General features: G+C 26.8%; 1 protein-coding gene across 1 annotated transcript in view; it reads right to left on the reverse strand.

Annotated features, from left to right (window-relative positions):
* LOC107451039 (uncharacterized) overlaps positions 1 to 20,016 on the reverse strand; it is a 37,866-nt gene extending 17,850 nt beyond the window's left edge. The window contains exon 1 of the mRNA XM_016067011.5: positions 19,860 to 20,016. Coding sequence (XP_015922497.2) covers positions 19,860 to 19,923 — 64 coding nt within the window. The 5' untranslated portion in view covers positions 19,924 to 20,016. The remainder of the gene's footprint in view (positions 1 to 19,859) is intronic.
* Positions 20,017 to 24,100: the final 4,084 nt, after the last annotated feature.

Here is a 24,100-nt window from a genome sequence, read left to right on the forward strand (position 1 = left end):
GAATAAGAACTCCCAAGATTTTAGTCACAATATAATATATTATGTGAAATATATTTGTTTTTGAATACGTTATAAACTATGGATGATTGGTTTTATTAAGTTTAATTACATTAAATATAAGCTTTTAGATTTTAAACAACAGCTTGAATTGAATTGTATACGGGGAATCTCCAAATATATTTACATTTCCTTTACATTTAAGAATCAAATGTTTAAACTTACTAGTTTTATTTTTTTTATTCTGTACCTATGGAATAAATTAAATTGGCTTATTTTACACTTATGTATCGTTAGTTCATCGTATGATTTCAAAAATCGGCACCAAATTGTATCGAAATATCAGTATACCCAAGCAACAATTTTACCTTGGACCAAGTTTAGCTCAATATTGGTCCTATATGAACATAAATAGAAGGACCAATATTGATATGTCTAGAGTGTTTAATATCGGTCCTATATAGGGACCATTTCGGCCTATATAGGGCCTATATTGGCTGGATAATAAATATACGAGTAAAATATCGGGTGAATCTGGCAATTCTATATAGGGCCGATATCGGGAAATAAAGGACCTATGAACCCTTATTGAGCTAAGATTCATGAATGTTGGTCCAATGAGGGCCCAAGTTATTTTGCCGCTAGGGTACCTTGAACCATAATATCGTTTACATTCTCTGAAACTAAAATTAGAGTTAAAATGAACCGTTTTTCCGTTCAGGTTGTATCATAGTAACGTGTAATAAAGTTCAAGAAACTCAATAATGTAGTTATCTTGGCAACAAATAAAAATCGCTACGCATTTGAATAATATTATGGTTTAATGTGTTACAAAATTTATAACACATTATAGGATAATAGTTAGCCATCAACATTTAACTGATTTTCGATTATATTATAATTATTTGTTTCGAATAATTTAAAAACAAATAAACATCCTAGACATTTTAAGGATTCCGTCTCATAGAAAAACTAGCTCTACCTATGCGTATTATTTTAAATAAGATGAATATTTCCAAATGTGCATGTTCTTGCTCATTAAATTCAAATCTATACTACTTTTTAATCATAAAAGAGACTCTGGAAAATGTATTTTTTACTGGCTGCCACAGTGTTCTTGAATTAAATTAATCTTTTTTTTCACATTTTATTGATTGTATCATAATCGACAAAATGGAAAATTAATAGAATTAATTTCATGGTAATTAAATTATAAGCCGTAAAAAATAATACACATTATCATGGAAATAAGACATAATAGAACTCATGGCCTATATTTCTTTCCTTAATTTTTTGAAACAACTATTAAATATTATGAATATTAAAAATAATTTTATTTACAAGTTTTTTCATAACAAAACTCTCAGAAATATCGAGTCAATGTTGAATCATAATAACGGCATTTGAACCACATTATTGAGCATATTTACCGCTACATTAATAAGAAGTTAAAATGAACCGGGTTTCCGGCTCAATTTACGGAACCAAGTATCATGTAACCAAGTTTGGAAGGCCTCATTTAAATGATAATATTGCTCAATTTGGAGTTATATTAAAGTTTAGAAAACTTGAGACATATCATACTACAACAAGCTCCAAAATTTTAAGTGTATAATTTATTATTTCTAGTGTGAAGAGAACTATGAATTCTGAGATAAATTATTCTAATTTATAATAAATTAAGATAATACTATGCTACAGGTTTACCCACTATTTGTCATTAAATTTTTCATTATCATTGCTTATTTAATTTTATTGTTGAGTTCGAAATTGTTCAGATATTTTTATAAAATTTATTTTTTATTATAGCCTTCAAATTGATATTTTTTAACAATTTCTTCCAAAAGGCTCCCTGTAAAAAAATTTATTGTATAGTCGCCACAATTTTTGGTGTTGACATAAATTAAATACATTTTTCGGTAAAGAAATGTAGTTATGCACAAAATTATGTAAAATTGAAAAAATAACATTTGCTACAAAAAATTAATGCAAATAAATTACTAAAAATGTGCTCGTTTTCTAAACGAAATGTTATAGCAATGAAACCGAAAATTGATTCAAATGAACATGAGAGTATGTGTTTTCAGTAAGAAAATAAACAGAAAAGGAATTAATAAATAAATAAAACTATAGCAGTGAAAGAGTAAATAAAAAATGTGACTACATGCACTATAAAAAATTTTAGTCTACCTCAACACCAAAAAATGTGACAACTATATGCCAAATTTTTTACAGTGCATATATTTAATCAAACCTACAATTTATAAAAACTTACCAAAACGATTTTAAATTAGATTATTAAAAAAAAAAAAAGACTTTACAGAAAAAGTTTTTCTACGCATGTTTTTTAAACATTTTACTTTTATAAATTGGTAAAGATTGCTAATTTTAAAAATTTAAGTTCTTAAAAATTAAGAGATTTAAAAATTCTTAAAATATTTGAAATTCCTGAATTTTAATTATGCTTATCATGTGCTTGGATGCATGGTTAAAATAGTTTAGCTATTAAACTATAAAAATCAAAATTCAATAAATGTCATTAAAATTTTTCAAAATATTAACTAGACTGTGAAATAGATTCTTAACCCAAACTAGCAGTAAATACAAAACTAAAAAACTTCAATTACAGCTAAATTCCAAACCTTTTCTAGATTCTATGTAGAAAAATGTGAACAATTCCTTTATTATTATTTTTTTAATTTTAATCATCTATTGAATTGTTATCAGGCTTCCAGCTGAGAAGCACAAAGAATACGAAAGTACCTTTAATCATTTACTTCCCATGAATAGTAGGTCACTGGGAAAAAAGGAAGAAAGTGAGTTACGCGCCGACCTCCAAAAAACTTGCTGAACCTGCAGCATGTTATCGGTTTTAAACAGCAGTTCGAGCACTTTCTCCACCCACTGGTTTCAGATCGTGATGTCATCGTCCCTGTAGCTCCCTTCTTTATTTTAATATGAATCATCTACATCTGAATACTAATACTCAGACATTATGCCCCATTTTGTTAACAATGATAGGGCAGGTCTTGATCTTGCTGTCTTCTGTGTTATTTAAGATGTTAATTTTCTGTAACCAATAAATTCGCTTTTGTTATATGTTGATTAAGGTGGCAACTTGAAATATAAAAGAAATTCATGATTCTTTAAGTAACTTTGGCTTGCTTTGTCTGCATGGTTCTGAAAAGAATTTCTTATTACTAAAAGTGAAAGTGCTCTTCTGACACCATTGTTTCAAAAACTGCGAAAGGAGTCGTATGAGAAAGTGGTCTTACTTTTTGTGACATTTTCCTTACTCCATGTGGCTTTCGAATATATTATAATTGTTCGTTGGAAAAGATAAAAGAAATTTAATTTCTGGATGTCACAGTTTTTTCAGCTAGTTCATTCAAACTATTTAACAAATTCCTTGCGTAGCTCAAATATGCATTACCCGAAAATGATAATATTCATATAATATGCTACATAAGAATATCATTGCTCTCAGACATTAGGCCTCATTTTGTAAACAATGATATGGCAGGTCTTGATCTTGTTGTCTTCTGTGTCATTTAAGATGTTAATTTTCCATAACCAATGGAGTTCGCTTTTGTTGTATGTTGAGTAAGGTGGCAACTTGGTGTCATAGTTTTGTCAGCTAGTTCATTCAAACTATTTAGCAATTTCCTTGAGTAGTTCAGATAGACATAACCCGAAAATAATAATATTCATATAATATGCTACATAAGAATATCATTGCTCTCAGACATTATGTCTCATTTTGTAGACAATTATATGGCAGGTCTTGATCTTGTTGTCTTCTGATTCATTTAAGATGTTAATTTTCTATAACCAATGAGTTCGCTTTCCTTGTATGTTGAGTAAGTTGGCACCATGATTAATAAAAGAAATGCAGGGTTCTTTATGGAACTTTTTTGCCTTGTCTGAATGATTTTGAAAAGAATTCCCTCTAACTGAAAGTGCTCTTCTAATACTATTGTTTCAAAAACTGTGTGAGGAGTCATTTAAGAAAGTGGTCTTGCTTTATATGACGTTTGGCTTACTTCATGCGGCTTTCGAAAATGTTTTAATTCTTCACACGAAAAGATAAAAGAAAGTTAATTTCTGGATGTCATTGTTCTGTTCACTGTTTCATTCAAACTGTTTAACAATTTCGTTGAGTAGATTCATAACCCGAGAATGATAATCTTCGTGTAATATCCTATGTCAGAATATTGTTACCCAGACGTTAAGTCTAATTTTATTCTGATTACTCCTTCTGTAACTTTGATTCTTTATATATAAAATTCATAATTCTTTACGTAACTTTGATTTATACGTATGAAATTCATGATTCTTTAGGTGATTCATGATTCTTTTGAGAAGAGTTTCCCATTACTAAGAGTGAAAGCGCTCTTCTAACAACATTGCTTCAAAAACTGTACAAGGAATCAGATAAGAAAGTGATTCTGCCTAAGACATTTGCCTTTCTTCATGCGGTTTTTGAAAATGCTATAATCCTTCATGCGAAAAGAAAGAAGGAAGTTAATTTCTGAGTAGCATAGTTTTGTTAGCTGTTTCATTCAGACTATTTAACAATTTCGTTGAGTAGATTCAAATACACATAACTCGAAAAACATATTCTTCATATAATATGTTACATCAAAATATTGTTACGCAGACATTAAGTCTCGTTTTATTCTCTGGATTCTTCATTTAACTTTGATTCTTTATGTATAAAATTCATGATTCTTTTGGTAACTTTGGCTTTTCTTATCAGAATTGTTCTTGAATTAAATTCCCTATTACTAAAAAGGAAAGTGATCTTCTAACAGCATTGTCTCAAGAACTGTATGAGGAAACGTGTAAGAAACAGCCCGTGCTTCATGTGGCTTTTGTCTCGTTTCATACAGCTCTCAAAAATATTATAATTCTTCTTACGAAGCAAAAAAAAATTAATTTCATGATTTTATAGTTTTCTGTGCTGTTTTATTTAGACTAAGTAACAGATTCATTGCGTTGCTTGCAATACGAATTACACAATAATGCTAACATTAAGTTTAGATACTAGATGATTGTATTATTACCCAAATATTAAACCATGTTTTTAAAAATAATAATAATAATTCAGGTCGTTATCTTAATGTCTTCTAATTAACTTAACATGTTTATTTTGAGACCGATAACCATCAGTTTCGCATTTGTGGTATGTTGATATAGAAGGCAGCTTAATAAATAAGGGAAATTCATGGTTCAGAAATTAGCTTTTACTGTCTACCAGCCTTTGAAAAGAATTGAATTCATCAAAAAATCGAAACTATTACTAAGAGAGATAACGCTGTTATGACACCATTGTTTCAAGAACTTGAGTGTGGAGAAGTATTAAAAACTAGTCTTGCTTCATAGGACATTTACCTTGTTTCAATCGACTTTTGATAATGCAATAGTTCTTCTATGAAAAGAAAGTTAATTTCCTGATCTAATAATTTTGTAAGCTGTTTCTTTTAGACTATTCAACTGTTTTCTTGCCTTACTTTCAATACGATTTACCCAAAAAGCTAACATTCACTCACTATTTTTCGCTACCAGCAGCCAGTATTTCAATTTTGTTATCACTTGATGAAGGAGGCAGTTTAATATGCAAAAGAAATTTATACTTTCTGAAATAGTTTTTAAAAGGATTTGTCTGAAGCTACAGACTTTTTTGCATACAAATGATTCAAAGTACAAATAATAATAAAATCAGAGCTGATTTCGGAAATTTATCAACCTTGCCTTGTTCGTTAATATCAAATTATTATATAGTGTAAGAATCCATATTTCGAAAGGAAAATAATTTTCGAAAGTAAATTGAATATTAAGTTTTAAAAATAAAAAAAATTGTTCCTTAAGTCTTATCATTACCCTTGTCTCATTTTCAATAATATTGACCTCGTTCAATACTATTGAAAATTAATGAAGTGTCGTAACCAAATAAATTGAAAAGCCTGATTATTAAAATCTTTTGAATGGTTTTGTTGAAGAAAATCTTGATTTAAACTTAGAAAGTTTAAATGACTGTAGTGGTACTCTAGAGAAGGCTAACGCATATCCCCGATTTAAATATTAGTTAAGGATTAAGACTCTCTCTCTATTTTAGTACCTTACAAAATACGAGACATTTATGCAAATAAAATCAGGAAAATAGTCATCAAAATTTATGTTGGTGTTGTTGTTTCGAATGCCACCTGCCAATACCAGCAAGCCTGCTGGAGGAAACCAAGAGAGGTAAAGGGTGCTATTCTAATTCTTCAGTGGCGCCATCTATGGCCAGGAATACGACTTCTGCCACGCACATGAGAACTCATTCATTCATCCTTCCATTCATATACAGTAATTTTGAACTAAACCAGAGAACGATCAATCTCCAATTCAGTACCCCTAGAGGTATGATTTGTTATGAGGCCATAGAGGACATTGTGATCCGACAGATTTAACGTGCGCCAGTCACCATTTATTATACTGGTAGTCTTCAGTCGGTGGGGATCGAACTCACGACCTCTTGGACATGGGCCCAACGCCCTACCAACCAGGCTATCCCGGCCTTCAAAAGTTAATATTCTATTAAATGAAATTGCGATACCACTTTCAAAACACTGTATGTGACGCTTAGGAGCGTTTGTATACAGAACAAGATAAACACCCGGTGGTCCCGAGAACGCGAAATCCCGAGTAAAACTTTAAAAGGAAACTAAAACATCACGCAACTCAACTATACAAGCAATTATTCAATACATGGGGCTACCTATTTTTTCAGTTAGCCCCACGCAATATTCAAAGTGGTATAATGAATCGGTAATTAATATGAGCAAAATCTTTTTCAAATGCCAAAGGCGATTAAAAACATCATCTCTTTATCAGGTCTTATTTATTTTTATGAAGCTCTTAAAATTATATACGCTAAAGTTGAAGTACTTAAAGCTTTTTTTAAATATTTCTTTTAAATATTTCGTGAAAAGTTATGCAATTAAAAGCAGAAAAGTTGAATAGCTTTCAGTATAGTTGCACTGTCCTTGAACATATAAAACAAAAGATCAAATAGTTATCTGATGCGATTCGTTTTAAAAAGATATTTTTAAAAATAAATTAAAAAAAGACTTTATTTCAATCAATATAAAGCATTTAATAATATTCTAATGAAAGATTCACACAAGCTTAATTCACAGAAAAGTCTATTTAATCACTGAACGTTTCTGTCACAGTTTAAGTAATAGATAGGAAGCAATTCATTTTGTTCGTGGGTTATTTAATAATTAGTAATAGTAATTTAATTGTAGTTTTACTGATCCATGCCCATTGACAAACACTATTGTTTTGCTCTCCTTTGTTCAGCGAAAATTTTATAAAAGAATCTTCTCAGTGAAAATTTTAAAATTTGGTCAATTTTTTCTAACGAAAAATAATTTTTCAATCGCTTCAAGCAGAATTAGAAGCTTGAGGAGGAGCATCCCTGAAAACCGTAGACCTATTTCTTAGTATTGTACAAAAGAAAATTCTACTTATGCACATTTTTATTTCATACATGAACAAAACTTAATTGCTCTCTTGTTATATTTCTAAAACTTTCGTGTCAGCAAATTTTATTTTCAATAATTAATGAATTTGTTTTAATATAAAAATAAAAATTGATGAAAAATTGGATATTTTAAATGTTATAATAAAATCTTTATACTATAGTGTATAGAAAGCTGCAAAAATTATTTTGCAACTGAAGAAAGATTATGACTTGTTAGATTAAAATATTGCATTAAGACATCAAATAAATATTTTATTTAATTGTAATGTGCATTTAGTTAAGTATTTTGTTTAGTTTAAAGATAAAAATCATGGCCAAGATTAAATCATGATCATTAAGAAATTGCATGAATATTTTTTTAATTGTAATGCGTATTTAGTTAAGTGTTTTGTGAAGTTTAAAGATAAAAATCATGGCCAAGATTAAATCATGGTCATTAGATTACATGGTCAAGAGATTGCATAAATATTTTGCTTAATTGCTGCGTGTACTGTTTCATTGTTTAGCGCAATTGCTTAGTTATTGTTATTTTTTTTAAAGTTTTTAATTCTTTTAGTTATATTCACCTTTCCATTTAAATAATATTTTGATACGCTTAAAAAATAATTAAAATGAAGTGAATAAACTATTTTTATAGTTTAAAAAAGATCTTAAAAAGCAATGAAATATATATGTGATGAAGTATAAAAGCAAAAAATTATCTGTAGAATTTTATTAATTAATAATCAAATAATATAGTTGCTACGCATTTCTACAACTTTTTTCGCTGACGTAAACATTCATTTAAACGTTAAGACTGAGACGCAACACAGCTACCCTCTTTAAACATGCTTTACCAGAACAAAAATGACTTAGATTCAGTACTTTTAATTTGTAGCACAAGTAAAGTGTAAGTTTCTATTTTAAAACAAAAATAGATACAAAAACTATAGTAAATAAGGTTTTTATCAGATCATATTTTATTAAACTTAAGCAGAACTCCTTTAAAGTTTTTTATTAAGAATATTTTGCTTCTTGGTTTTAAAATTGTGTAAAGGTTTTTTTATTAAAGTATATCTATCTACATATTGGATTCCAGAACGTAACACAAAACTTAATCTGAAATAAAGAAGAAGAGAGGAAGAAATTTCAAAACTTTTTTACGAATGATTGGTGAAGTCATCCATAATTATTAGAATAATGTAAATATCTTAAAATAATTCTATCATCCTTGATAATCTTTCTAAAAATTGTTTTTTGGATCGAAAAGATAACGAATAATAAAAAATTTATAATTAAAGAAGATATTTTATAAATATTTACGAATGATTGGTGAAGTCGATCATGATTAATTGAATAATGTAAATATAGAAAAATAATTATATTATCCCCAAATATAAATATTTATCTTTAATGTCTATCTAAATACAAAATTTTAGATCGCAACGTAACTTAATCTTAGAATAATAGTAAAAAGAGATATTTGAAAGTATTTATGAATTCACGATTATGGTCAGTAGAGTAATATAAACAAATTTATCTTGTTTTAATTATTATGTACATCTTTATGAATTTTTAAAGTGCTTTGAGTACTTTGCATGAATATATTGGCAATTTAAAAAATTAAAATTTATAGTAGTGTTTTACTAATTAACTTTATAAAACTTTCTCCTAAAAAAAATTCTTTACAGGGAATAAAAATTCTGGCATAATTACAATACTGTATAGAGATGACATTTCCGGTTAAAAAAAAAAAAAAACATAGCTCTTGTTAATAAACCCAAAATATACTGTATATAAACTATTTTTTTTTTTTTTTTTTGTAATTTTTCCGTCTTTATGGTAACAATTTATCTGAAATTCTGATTTTCAAAATTATAATTCCTATTACCTCACAGCTACTAAAAATTATGTAATAGAAAAGTCAATTTAACCGGATAATTTACTTTTATGCCATTCTCTGAGATATCATGATAAAATTACCAAATTTTACCATAACTACCAAATTTTATCACTTATTATAGAACGATATTATATTGCTAATTTTACGAAAATAATTACCAAAGTTCTTTGGTAAAAATTACCGAGCTTTTTTGTGTTTCAATAGAACCAGAAACACAGTATATTCGGGTAGTTTTGACCATACTTTTTTTTCTCGATGTAGAATTATCTAACATAATAAATAAAATAACTAAATAAATATTACATGATAAATAAAATAATGAAACACATTTATATTTATATTAATATTTTAAGATTACAGTAAATTTTAACGATACGATAGCTCAACGCGACTTAAAATTTCTAATAATGTACATTTTATCAATGTTTTACTCAATAAAGATGTATGAAATTAACAAAATCGTTTCTTAAATGATGAAAAATGGAATAATAATATTGGAATGTGCATGGAATAAATTATAATTGTATCTTAACTCATTTTTACACTGAGAAAAAAAGTATGGTCAAAACTACAAGAATATGGTAACCCTGTTTTTGACTTTATGAAAACACCAAAAAGCTCAGTAAGGTTTACCAAAGCGTTTTGGTAATGATTTTTATAAAATTAAAAATAAAATATGGTTTTATAATACGTAATAAAATTTGGTAAATGTGGTATAATTTGGCATGAAATAAAAAGCTATTTATTCGGTAAAACTTACTTTTCAGTTTGGTATTTTTCACTAAATGTGTGGTAAAAAAAACTATAATTTTGAAAACAATAATTTTCGGAAGACCGTTACCACATGAAAGGAAAAATTGCCATATGAATGGCTTAAATACCGTTTATTTTGGTCTTATGAACAGGAATTTTGTTGTTCTCTTACTAGAAATCTCTTCACTAAACAATGCAATAATTTCGGCAGAATTTGTTTTCTACGAGAATGAATTAAGTTTTGAAATAGTTGTACCCTAACTGCGCAATCAGTAAAACTTTTAATCCTATTATAAATATGACTTATAAGATACGAGCTGGAAAAAAAACTTTAAAATTTCTTCTGAAAAATGCATTTACTTTGTTTCAGTAAAAATTAAAACTGAGCAAGTAAGAGAAACTCCAGTTGTTAGAAATTATGAAGTTAAGAACGAATGACATATTTCTATTTTTTTTTAATTTAAAAAACATCATTAAAAAGTGTCTTTCATCTGCAAAATATCTAATTTCTAATAGGGAAAAATTCTCCTACAAATTAACTAATTTATTATTTAAATTCTTGTCTTGGGATATCTCGGAATAGTGACAAACTGCAAATCAGCATATTTTAAAATATTCATTGTTTATTTTGAAATGTCTCACTCCATTTTGTGCTTGACCAAACTATTAGAAATCATGAAAAGTAAATTTTACAAAATATTGCAAAATTTAAAAATTGGAAGTTATGTTTAAATAAAATAAATAGCTTTGAAAGTAGACTTATACGAAAGCTTAAATAAATATTTTGATCACATATTTATTTACCAAATATTTATATTTATTCATTTTCTTTCATTTTACCACGATACGTTAAGCAATAGAGAAATTTTTTTAAAATACTCGAAAAAATTTAAATTTTTTTAAATTATATTTTATTTTAACAACTAAACATAAATGTATTTCTTCACAAAAAGTATTGTTGATCATACGCTTCGTTTATCTTGCAATAGTAAGTAAAAAGAAAAGCGAAAACCATTAAAAAACGAATCAAAATGCTCATTTCAATAATCAAATAAAGATCAAATAAAGTTGTTATCAAAATTCCAAAAACATTAATTCAATAAATAATACTTAACTATTTTTTGTTAAAATGTCAAACTTGAATACTCATAGAAATAATAGTTACTCACATTGTTAAAGTGTAAAAATCATTTCTTGAACAGAATAAGTTATTTATAAATGATATTTTGTTTTAGGAATTTCCAATCGATATAAAACGCAAATAAATATCCTATTATTAAAAAAAAAAATACCTCACGGCTTTATTTGCAAATAAAATATTTTTATAAAAATTGTACAAAATATATATTCAATGGGCATTACTTAACTGCTAATTTGTTAAAAAAAAGACAAAAATTAATTTCTCAAAGAAATAATAGTTCCTCGCATTATAAGAGTGACAAAAACATTTCTTAAACAGCGCAAGTTTGCAATAAATGTAAATTTGTTTTAAGAATTTTAAATTTGTATAAAATCTAATCGTTACTATTTAAATGAAATGCAAAAAAAATGTTTAGTCACCTCCTTAATTGCAAATAAAATATATATTTATTAGAATACTGAAAAATATTAGTTCAATAAAGAATACTCTGATATATATTTGCTAAAAACATCAAACAGAAATTACTCAAACAGATAATAGTTCGTCAACTTATAGGAGTGTCAAAAACATTTCTTAAACGCCATAAGTTTGCGATAAATTTCAACCTTCTTTAAAAATTTCAAATATGTATAAAACCTCATCATTTCTATATTAACAAATGAGGGAAAAAATTTTAGTTACTTCCTTGATTGCAAATAAAATACTTTTAACAAAATTCTGAAAAATATTAATTAAATGAATAATACATCGCAATATATTTACTAAAAAACGCCAACCAGAAACTTCTCAAACAGATGATAGTTCCTCAACTAATAAGAGTGTCAAAACATTTCTTAAACAGCGTGAGTTTGTTAAAATGTTAATTTGTTATTCCATTACAAGACGTTCCGTCTGGATACGACTCACTGATTTTCGTTCAATTATTATCACGCATTTTCGAGCCTATACGGTTGGTCGCTTCTTTGATCACATCATCTCTTCTTTTATAAAATGTTCCGGGCTTCGCGCATCATTGACAAAACAACATCACGAGTTAAACATTGTATTAATTGCTTCTTTAATGTGAGTAACATTGAGAATTAATGTATCTTATGGGATTAGACTATCTTTAAGATTCAGTTTAGGTATGTATTGCTTCTTTAAGGAAAATTCAGTTAGGTAAACGATTATAAGTTTAAAATAAATTTGTCTTAAATATTTTAATGAACATTCAGATTAAGTATGCATTGCTTCTTCGAGGAAGATTCATCAAAGTAAGGACTGTAAGTTTAACATACATTTGTTTCAAATGCTTTCAATAAATATTCAGATTAAATATTTATTGCCTCTAACACACAGATTAGATATGTATTACATCTTCAAGAATTATTCATCAAATTAAACTTATCAAATTAAACAACTATAAATTATAATTAATTTGTTTCAAATATATTTAATAAGCATTTGGTTTAAATATGTATTGTGTCTAACACTCTTCGAAAATTCATATTAAATGTGTATTGCATCTAAAATTCTTCTAATACACAAATTATTTAGGTATTGCTTCGTCAAGGAAGATTCAATTAGTTAAACGATTATAAGATTAAAATACATTTGTCTTAAATATTTTGTAACGAACATTTGGATAAAATATATATTGCTTCTTCGAGGAACATTCATCAAGCAAGAACTGCAAGTTTAACATACATTTGTTTCAAATGCTTTCAATAAATATTCAGATTACATATGTATTGCTTCTATCACCCAGATAAGATATGTATTACTTCTTTGAGGAACATTCATCAAGTAAGAACTGCAAGTTTAACATACATTTGTTTCAAATGCTTTCAATAAATATTCAGATTAGATATGTATTGCTTCTAGCACCCAGATAAGATATGTATTACATCTTCAAGAATGAATCGTCAACTTAAACGACTATAAGCTATAATTGATTTGTTTCAAATATATTTAATAAACATTTGGTTTAAATATGTATTGTTTCTAACATTCTTCGAAAATTCATATTAAATATATATTGCCTCTAACATTCTTCTAATATACAGATTATTTATGTATTGCTTCTTCAAGGAAGATTCGACAAGCTTGAAAACCTATAAGTTTAAAGTTAATTTGTTTCAATACTTTTAAGGAAAGTTCAGAGTAGATATGCACTACTTCTAATAAACTTCTTAAACTCATAGTATTTATTCTTTATTCCTTTAGGGATCAAGAAATCAAGTTAATCTTCTTTTTATTATCAAGTTATGCGACTGTAAGTTTAAAATTTAACTGTTTCAAATATTTTTAATGAACATTTGGAACTCGTGTGTATTGCATGTAACATTCATATTAGAAATGTATTAATTTTTCAAGAAAGATTCATCAAGATCAACAAATATAAGTTTAAATATAGTTTGTATCAATTTTTTTAAAATTAACTTTCAGATAATCTAACCTAATATTGCATCTAACCTTCAGATTCTAAATTCTTCTTCAAGGAAGATTTCCTAAGTTAAACGGTCTGTAAGTTTAAAATTTATTTGTTACAATACTTTTAGTTTTCATTCGGATTAGATATGGACTACTTCAAATAATCTTCTAACACTCAGAGTATTTATTTTTCTTCTTTAAGGAAGAGACATCGAGTTAAATAACTGTAAGTTTAAAGTTTAATTGTTTTATGTGTAATACATATGTATTACTTCTAACTTACAGATTAGATATGTAATAGAAACGATACGTAAGAAAGATTCAGCAAGTTAAACAAATATAAGTTTGAAATTAGTTTACATCAAATAAGTTTTAACACTCATATTCAATATGTATTGCTTCTAACATTAGATATTTATCGTTTCTAACATTCAGATTGGATATACATTATTCTTAAAAGAAATTAAGTTAAAAGTCTGTAAGTCTAAGTTTAATTTGCTTCAAATCTTTTTAAATGAAGCCTTTATAATAAGTTGAAAAGCATTTTAGTTTTTAAAATAATTTTGTCATTATTCACTTATGCTTATTAATAATTATAATTATATTATAATTTAAAGCTTTCCTTAGTTATATTTATTTACATAGATAGATCATTATTTATATAGATTAAATTAGTTAAAAAACTGTTATTTTTTATAGCATAACTTTTTATACATCAATTTCTCTTTGTATGAATTCAAATACATTATTTAATGAATTTTTTTTAATAAAGAGATAAAAGTAACCATAAACCTAGCTAAGAAAATGCTTGATTATTAACACTAATTTAATTTTTGTAACGAAAAAAAATTAAAACCTTTCTAGTCTTTCTTAACAAACACTTCAATCTTTAATTAGTCATTAAACGGAATTATTTTGAAATCTAATAAAAGTTAGCTTTTATGCTTTTCGTCGCATAAAAATGTGAACAATAAGATATTAGCAAACCTAAATAAAGAAGCAGTGTTCAATCAAATTTGAATATTTTATATGTAGGGCTTTAAAAAAGACATTAATTTGGGCATATTTTACTAAAATTACTCCACGTTAAGCTTTTTATTTTTAAATTTTGCTCAAAGCAAACGCAATTTAAACTATTTTATTTCTCTTTATCTCGTAAATCTCATTTTAGTGGGATTATGAACACGTTCTTCGTAATTAATTTCGGTTTGCGTTTTAGTAATTCAAAACTAAATTAAATATTATTTTTTATTAATAAATGAGTATAGCTTGCTCATTAATTAATTAATTGTGGGACAAATTTCTTTTCCACAATACACAATTTTTTTCTGAAAATACTTAAATAACATATTTTTCTGACAAAAAAAATATCTTATTTAAGTATTTTTAGAATTTTTACAAAAGAAAAATAACCGTATTATGAAAAAGTTTTTAAGCAATTAATTTACTTGTTTAAAAACTTCATTCGCTTCAGAAATATACGAATTGGAAATAACAGTAGACATGTTTCAAGTGCTCAAAAACAGGAGCTCATTTTCAAGACTTGCCAGGCAAGAATAAGAAAAAAAATTGACTATCATTTCCAAATTTATTCACTTTTGAATCAAGAATTATTTTACCGTTTCTGTTTTCTGGGAAAATTTATTTAATTAACACCATATAATTCTTTATTCGTACCTAAAATTTATGTATCCTTCCATCTTGTAAACTATTATTATAATGTTATCTAATCTTAAATATTTCTTATTTTTCTTGTTTTTTTTCTATTTTTTTTTATAAGAATTGTTTATTAAAAAAGGCTACTAATTCAGAACTTACTGTAAGCCTTAAACCAAAACATGATATTTTAATAACTAAAAAGTAAATATTTTTATTACAATTACTAATGTTATAGATTTTTAATGCAAGCATTTATGAATAGACATCATCATATTTATACTAATTGTGTTCATCTTTATGTAAAGCATAAGAATTGCAGTTTAATGAGTCTAAGTTTGTAGGAAGACAACTGCAATAAGTCAAACAATTGCCAAAACTTTTAGACCTGAAAATATTATCTCCCTAGTAAACTAAAAATAGAATGTGTTCCAAAATGCCCTCCCTCCCGTATTATATATTTTTATAATCCTTGTCACAAATGTGGATTGAAAAATATAAGTTTTTAAGGTTGCAAATTAATATTCAAGTAAGAAATGTTTGCGGAAACTTACAAATCACTATTGATGAAAGCTGTTGTACATAGAATCTAAACCTCTTTGATTGAGGAGTCGTACACAAAAAGTTATTGTATGACAATAATTTGAAATATCTTCAACTGCAAACGTCTTCCTCATAAATAATTTTCCAAGATTGAAAATAATTTTGTTTTTTCCTTTTAAATATTAATTCGTTATGTTTATATGTTTTTGTTTTAATTTTTGACATGTATTTATAAATATCCAAGGAGGCCATTACAGAACACCCTATTTAAATCATCAAATTTATTTCCATCCAAATGTGTTCAGCCGAAGATGAACCAAAACTTGTACTTGTTACCTACCTTTTAATCCAAATTTTAATTTACCAGAAATGAAAGAAAGGAATAAATTATAAAATAATAAGTTGAAACAAGGTTATCAAAATAAATTTTATGAATGCGTTCCATACTTATCTTTTCAATATGTTGGCAAGTGCTGGAATATTCTCAAAAAAAAATACCTACCTCTATAATATGTTATCCAAAATTTGTCATTAAGAAGAAGTAAAGTAACTGATCAACATCAATCCTTTATTATACGAATTATCATAACTTCAAACAACAATTAAATTTTTAACGAAATATGCGGAATGTTAAAAAGGTCTGCTAATCCCTATTCTAAATTTTAAATTAGGTAGAAAAAAGAGTATTTAAGAAATGTTTCTCATATTTCAATTGCTTTGCTCTACTCTCCAGAAACTCGATTCAACGGTTGAATTTCATAACCACGCTCATGTGCTGCCTACTGAATAAGATGAAACATGGTATCATGTATATAGGTGTAATAAGCATTAACTAGGGCTTAATACAATTTAAATTGGCTTCTTATTCTGGTTGTAACAAGTTTGTTAGATATTGCGAGTAGAAAAAAATTCTGGTATAATTACCGAACTGTATGGTTATAAAACTTCTGGTTAAAAAAAAAAAAAGCATAAATTTTGAGTAATAAAACCAAAATATACTATTTTTGCACCACTCACTTCATAATTTTTTCAATCATATGGTAACGGTTTACAAAAATTTCTGATTTTGAAAATTATAATCCTTATTACCACACATTTACTAAAAAATATAAAACTGAAAATTAAATTTAAACGAATAAATGATTTTTATGCCATGCTCTAAGGCAGTGGCTCTTAACCTTTTTAAGCCGCGACCCAAATTTGAGAAATATGTTCATGTCGCGACCCAAATTTGAGAAATATGTTCATGTCGCGACCCCAAAAAAAAGTCAAAATTTTTTCATTGCTTTATTTTAGATCGTATTTTTAAAAAATCTTCAATCCTACGATGATGATTTTTTTTAACTTACAAATTTTTTATTTATTTTTTTAATAATAAAGATAAACAAAAGTACTTTTCGATCCAAGGAAAATTTAATGAATAATCAAGTGTTTTTAATAATTTTTATTGACCAAATTAAAATATATTTATAACTTTTTGAAAATAATTGACATTTTAACTTATTCCTTGACTTAAACAGCGCCACTTCTGTGGAACTATTTTTCTACCTCTTACAGAGGGCCCTTATGTTAATTCTTTTTTACTTTTTTATTTTCTTTTTTCTTTTAAACATTAACTACTAAGCATCTTTTATTCTTATATTAATTTTGCACTTTGATATGCTAAACTAATTTTGAGTCATGTGTCTTTTTTAATTGTTATGAACGAGGATTAAGGGTATAGTGTTATCTCATTAAGCCTAGGCTGAGTAAGCCTCAATGACTTCTTCTAGGAGGTGTTGGTATTACTTATTATTTGGTGTATTACTAACTTTTTTGGTTCGACTCAGCGCGACCCAAGAAATATGCTTCGCGACCCAATTTTGGGTCGCGACCCATAGGTTAAGAACCGCTGCTCTAAGGTATTATGATAAAATTACCAAATTTTATCCCATATTATAAAGCCATATTTTATTGTTAAATTTACCAAAGTCATTACCAAATCGCTTCGATAAAATTTACCGAGCTTTTTGGTGTTCCCATAGTGTCAGAAATACGATAAATTTAGACATGCTCTGACTATACTCCTTTTATCAGTGCATATTTCAAAGTGCTCCAAACCATTTAACATTGAATTACCAAGGTCTTTTTTAAATACTTAATATCAGGTGATTATTAATTACCCATAAAAAGAGTGACCAAGAGTTTATTCCAGTATACTAATAACGTACAATCTTTCTTTTAATTCTCCTTTTTGAAATAATTTTTTATGGATTCCTAAACTATCAGAATTTATAGCAAGAAACCACATAAATCAGAACTTAATAAAACTGAATCTTATTTGATAAATTATAATACATTATTATTGACGTATAGTGCCAAAATGGTTTGCATAGTTATTCATGCTTTATTTGTTAATTTTTGAACATAGTGCATGCTTAAAAACGCAATTTAATCTAAACAAACCCCTATCTATTCCAATATAGTGAGCATATGTCGATGTGGTATCTGAATGTTTTCTTTTAAAAATATAACGATTGTAACGATATCGATATCTAATGCAGAAATTTTAAAGAAACTGTACTTATTTTTAAAAAACAATTATGTGACATTTAAAAATAAGAAATACTTTTATAAAAATAAAACAAACGAAAGTTAAGATAACGGTTTCTACAAAAACACTGAAATCTGTCAATGTGACACATTTTCGGTATTTTATTCCTACAAACTCCAAGAAATTTACTATTATAATATTTGCTTCAGGAATAAGACAATTCTTGTATCTTGAAAATAATTTTCATTAAAGAAATTTTAATAAATTTATTTTGAAAAGCGTTATATCACAAATAAAAATAATAGATACTTTTCAGAAATTAAAATTAAGAAAAAGGTTTCTACAAAAGTGATTGAAATGAAGTCTGTCAATGTCACATATTTTCCTTATTTTTTTCCTACAAATTCCAAAAAATGTACTATTTTGTTTGCGAATAAAGCAAATCTTTGATCTAGAAATTAATTTTCATCACAGAAAATAAATGGATTTATTTTGATAGGCGTAATATGACAATTAAAAATAAAAGATACTTTTCTGAAAATAAAACAAAAATTGAGATAACGGTTTTTACAAAAACAATTGAACTTAAGTCCGTCAATGTGACACGTTTCCTTAATCTTTCTCCCTCAAATTGCAGACAATTTACTATTTTGTTTTAGAAATAAAATAATTCTTCTATCTAAAAAATTATTTTCATTAAAGAAAATAAAAAGTGGATTACTTCTTTAATCGTTATAATTAAAAATAATAGATACTTTTCAGAAAACAAAACAAAATTAAGATAACGGTTTCTACAAAAATATGAACAACATTCTGCTGTTGGGACACGTTTTCTTTGATTTTCTCCTACAAATTCTAAAAAAATTATTATTTTGCTATTATAACAATTCTTCTGTTAAGAAAACAATTTTCACAGAAAGAAAATTAAATAGGTTTAATTTGATAAGTGCTGTATCACAATTAAAAACAATAGATACTTTTCAGGAAATAAAACAAAAGTTAAAATAACGGTTTCCAAAAAACAAAATTGAACTGAAATCTGACAATATGATATATGTTTTCTCCATTTTTAACCTACAAATTCCAAAGGATTCACTATTTTATCTGTGGAATCTAACAATTCTATTCATAGAGTAATTTTCCTTAAAGAAAAGTAAATGAATTTATTTTGATAAACTTTACATCTTATTTAAAGATAATAGATTCTTTTCACAAAATAAAACAAAAGTTAAGATAACAGTTTTTAAAGAAACAATCGATTTGAAGTTGGCAGAGTAACATGTCTTCTTCACTTTTTCTACTACTAATTCCAAACGATTTATCATAGTGTTAGTGTATTACTTTTCTTAAGAAACTAACTTTCTTTAAAGAAAATGAAATTGATCCGGAAATCAATAAAGATATTTACCTGTCTCATCCAAAAATAAGAGAAAAAGAAGTAAACACGTTCCGAAAATCCTTGCTGGTTCCATCGCGATCTGACGAGCATATGGTAAGAAACGAGGTCTTAAAAGCTGAACCTGTCTTTCCAGATACTCTTTCCTTTCACACCCACGGGGCTCACATCTCTAATTTCTTTTCCTGTGCTTTCTTTATTTTTAATTACGATAGAGTAGATCACTTGGATTTTATCTAAATACAATCATTTTCTTCATGCTTCATTAACCCTTACTATCTCACGAATTTCAATTTGTTGATCTTCATTTTAAAACAACTTTTTTCAGCTCTTTATTTTATGTGCATATGGAAAATGCAATTAATAAGTGGGAAACAGAATGTCTACCCAAAATAATAATTTTTTCTACGACAGTTAGTTTTTATAAAGTACCGCTATAGTGTCTATACATTACATAAAAAATATTCAAGCTGAGGTGCGTGACATGACACAAAGGCGCTGTCTTTCAAAACTACAGGAAGTTTTCAGACAAATTAATATTATACTTTTTTCTAAGATCCTTTTTGGATAATAATATTTTCTTTCAACGTATCTATAAAGTATCTGGTGCGTAACATAACACAGAGGAGTTGTCTTTAAAAATTATAGTAAGTTTTTAGACAAATTAATATTATACTTTTTCCTCAGATTCTTTTTTGGACAATGATATTTTCTTGGAACGCATCTATAAAGTATCTGGTTCGTAACATAACACAGAGGAGTTGTCTTTAAAAACTATAGTTAGATTTCCGACAAATTAATATTATACTTTTTTCACAGATTCTGCTAAAAAAATTATACTTTCCAGCAACGTATCTATAAAGTATATGGTGGATAATATAACACAGAGAAGCTTACTTTTTTCTTCGATTCTTTTAGGAAAATGATGAACATATCGATAAATTTTCTGATGTTTAACATAACACAAAGGAGTTGCCTTTAAAAACTTTAGAAAGTTTTCAGACAAATTAATATTATACTTTTTTGCTCAGATTTTTTTTAGAAAATGATGCTTTCTAGGAATATATCTATAACGTATTCCATGTATGTCCATGCATATAAGGTCCGTGCATGTAAGATTCAAGTATATAAGGTATAAAGTATGTCCATGTCCCTCTCTCCTTGTGATAAGTGTGTGAATTATTTTTACAGAAAGTGGGGAAAATTTAAATTTACTTTTAATCTGGAATAATTATCAAATGCCAATAATCCTACGTTTTAATTTTTTTAATCACCAATGTTAAAGAGCCTGCGGAGTTCGAGCCTTAGCTCCCATACTTCGAAATAAACTTCAACTTTCACTTTTTGTGACGTAAGTGATACAAACATTCTCTCCTCAGCAGCTTACCACAGATGCATTCGATACCTTACTGTGCTTGGTGATGCGTCGAATTTCATTCTTGTATTTCTAAACTAACTAAACGTAATTTTATGAATTGATTGTTTGTAAGCATTAAATGATTTATTTTAAATGTTAATTAAGATTAATTAATTATTTTTACTAGTTATTATAATTAATGCTAAAAGTTGATTCATGACGGATTCGAGGCTGTGTCAATGTTCAACTAGGTATATTTTTTAAACTTTTGAACCCCACTCAGAAGACAAGAGAAGTCCTGAGTTGAGCATGGGAACTGGCTAAATTTTCTGGAATACTTTTTGAGTAAGACTCCATTATTGAAAAGGGAAAAAATGAGGTTCCACTGTAGGAAGGCTGTAAACCAAAGTCCATCGCCCAAAAAATTAACCAACCATCGCCGGGATTTGATGCGGGGTTGAGAAATGAGCACTATATTCCCTGAGCAATTCCGGGTTCTCAACACTTAAAATTAAATTACGAAAAATATTACGAATCAAAATATTACTAAAATAATTAATATGACTAATATCGGTCTTTTTGTGCTAATATAGAAAGCAGTTAATTAAAATCACTGTGAAACTTTCAAAAATAAAATTAAAAAAAAATCAGTTCATAATAATCTCACAAAAGTGTCCTTCTTCAGGCGTATTTTTCTCACATCATTCATAAATTTTTAAAAAAATTTACATATTTTATCTACTGTATTATTTTTATGTCGTCAATATTTCTGGTGTATTTTCTAAGTGGTAATTACTAATTTCTAAACTGATATTTACACTCAAGTATAACAATATTCCATAAAAACAATTGCTTATTAAATATTCTTTAGCTTATATAATTTATATAAAACGCATATTTTTGTACTATAATAAATATTATTAATATTTAAATTTTTAAAAAAATTACATAAAAGTGTATATATTCTGTATTCATGTATTTGCGTAATTGTAAATAGCAGAAAGCAGTTACCATGCAATTAGTATCACAATTACCATGGTGGTAATGGAGGTTACGGCTTCAAAATCTCATAAATAGGTGGTAATGTGGTCAACCCTGTGCACTAGTCACTTTTATATGCCAGACAAACTAGTACCCACCAATATGAAACTGAGTGGGTTTCAACCCACCACCGGTCATCAAACCCTAGTTCTTCCCCGTACCATAATCACTGAGTTATATGCTATTTCAAAAATTCGTTTTAAATTAAAAATTTGATAGAATGGAATTTTTTTCAGTTAAGAGTTTTAAAAGAGTAAAATGTTTTAATAATAATATATATAATAATATATTAATACATTAATTCATTAATTCAATAACATTAGCTACTTTCTTATCTTGATTCAATAAAATGGTAACTTTATTCTTTTTTTCTTTCATTCTATACTTATTGTGCAGGTTTCTTTACTGTAATCAGAAATAAAAAAATTTTTTTAATACCTACTGAGGTGAAAAGATCTGAAAAACCCGATTTCAATTATAAAACCCGGATACAATGTGCATATAAAAAGAAAAACATTATTTCTGAGAAAATGAAATAAATTTATTTTGGTGATCTTATTTTAAATAATTGCAATCTTAGCAAGAAAAACCTGATATAAAAACTGGAAGAAGATTTATTTCTCAAAATAGAATTCAGATAAGTTTTAACATTAAATGAATAAATAAAAAACATAATCTGAAATTACATATACCGCATTCTCGGTATATTTATTTATTGGTAACAAGAAACAGCATATTAACTTTATAATATTTTAGTAAATATTCAGATGTTGATACTTATAAATGAAAGAAAATAATTTTATCAACATCATCAGGTTTTCCGTGTTGCTCATAACTGATAGGCTTGCTCCATTTCTTTTTCACTATGTGGAAAACATACAACTTAAGCAAACCTTAAATCGTTAAAAGTAATAAGCTATTACTTCGAAAAGTTTTTTTCTTCTTTTCAATTTCTTTCCTCGATCTTAAGATTTCTGTTTAAAAGAACCGGCCAGACGAGTCTGCGCTTTTGTTTTAAAACACTTCCTAAACGCATAAAAATACTCGGCAAAAATAAAATTTTATGATTGCAAAAGACACAAGCCCCTCAAAGAAGTAATTTTCCAATTGTTTCTTAAACTAGTTTTCGACGGTATGAGGATATTTTTAAACTGTAATATAATCATTAAGCAAGGCAATACCAATACTATAGTTCTCTTAATATTTAAAAGAAATAACAGAATCAATTGCAAAAAGTGTTAGTTAACAGTATTTTTTTATTTTGGAAATTTCATAAATTTAGAATTTTCATTCAACAATTTACAAAAAAATAAATTTTATGATTGCAAAGAATGTAATCCCCTTCAAGAAGTTTTTTCGATAGTTTACTAAACAAGTTTTCGAAGGTGCATGCATATTTTTAAACTAGTATAAACTTATTTAAGTAAATTTATTTAACCCTGTAATTATAATATTATAGTTCTCTTAATATTTAAAAGAAATAACATTAATATTAATTGCAAAAAGTGTTAATTACAATCAGATTTTTTTAACTTTGAAAATTTCAAAAGTTAAGAAATTTTTTTCAGCAATTTATAAAAATTAAATTTTATCAGTGCAAGGGATGCAAGCTCCTTTGGAAAGAACTTTCGATAGTTTACTAAACTGGTTTTTATCGGTGTGCGTATATTTTTAAATAAGTATATTTGTTTAACCTTGTAATTATAATGCTATGATTCTATTGTTATTTAAGAGAAATAACATTAAAATTAGTTGCAAAAAGTGTTAAATTACATTCGGATTTTTTTTTACTTAGGCACTTTCACAAATTTAGAATTTTTTTCCCACCATTTTAATTAACAGATTCGCCAAATTT

Source organism: Parasteatoda tepidariorum, chromosome 11, assembly GCF_982258835.1.
Source record: "Parasteatoda tepidariorum strain Cologne lab strain chromosome 11, Ptep-v5.0, whole genome shotgun sequence".
In the NCBI taxonomy this organism is placed as follows: Eukaryota; Metazoa; Arthropoda; class Arachnida; order Araneae; family Theridiidae; genus Parasteatoda; species Parasteatoda tepidariorum.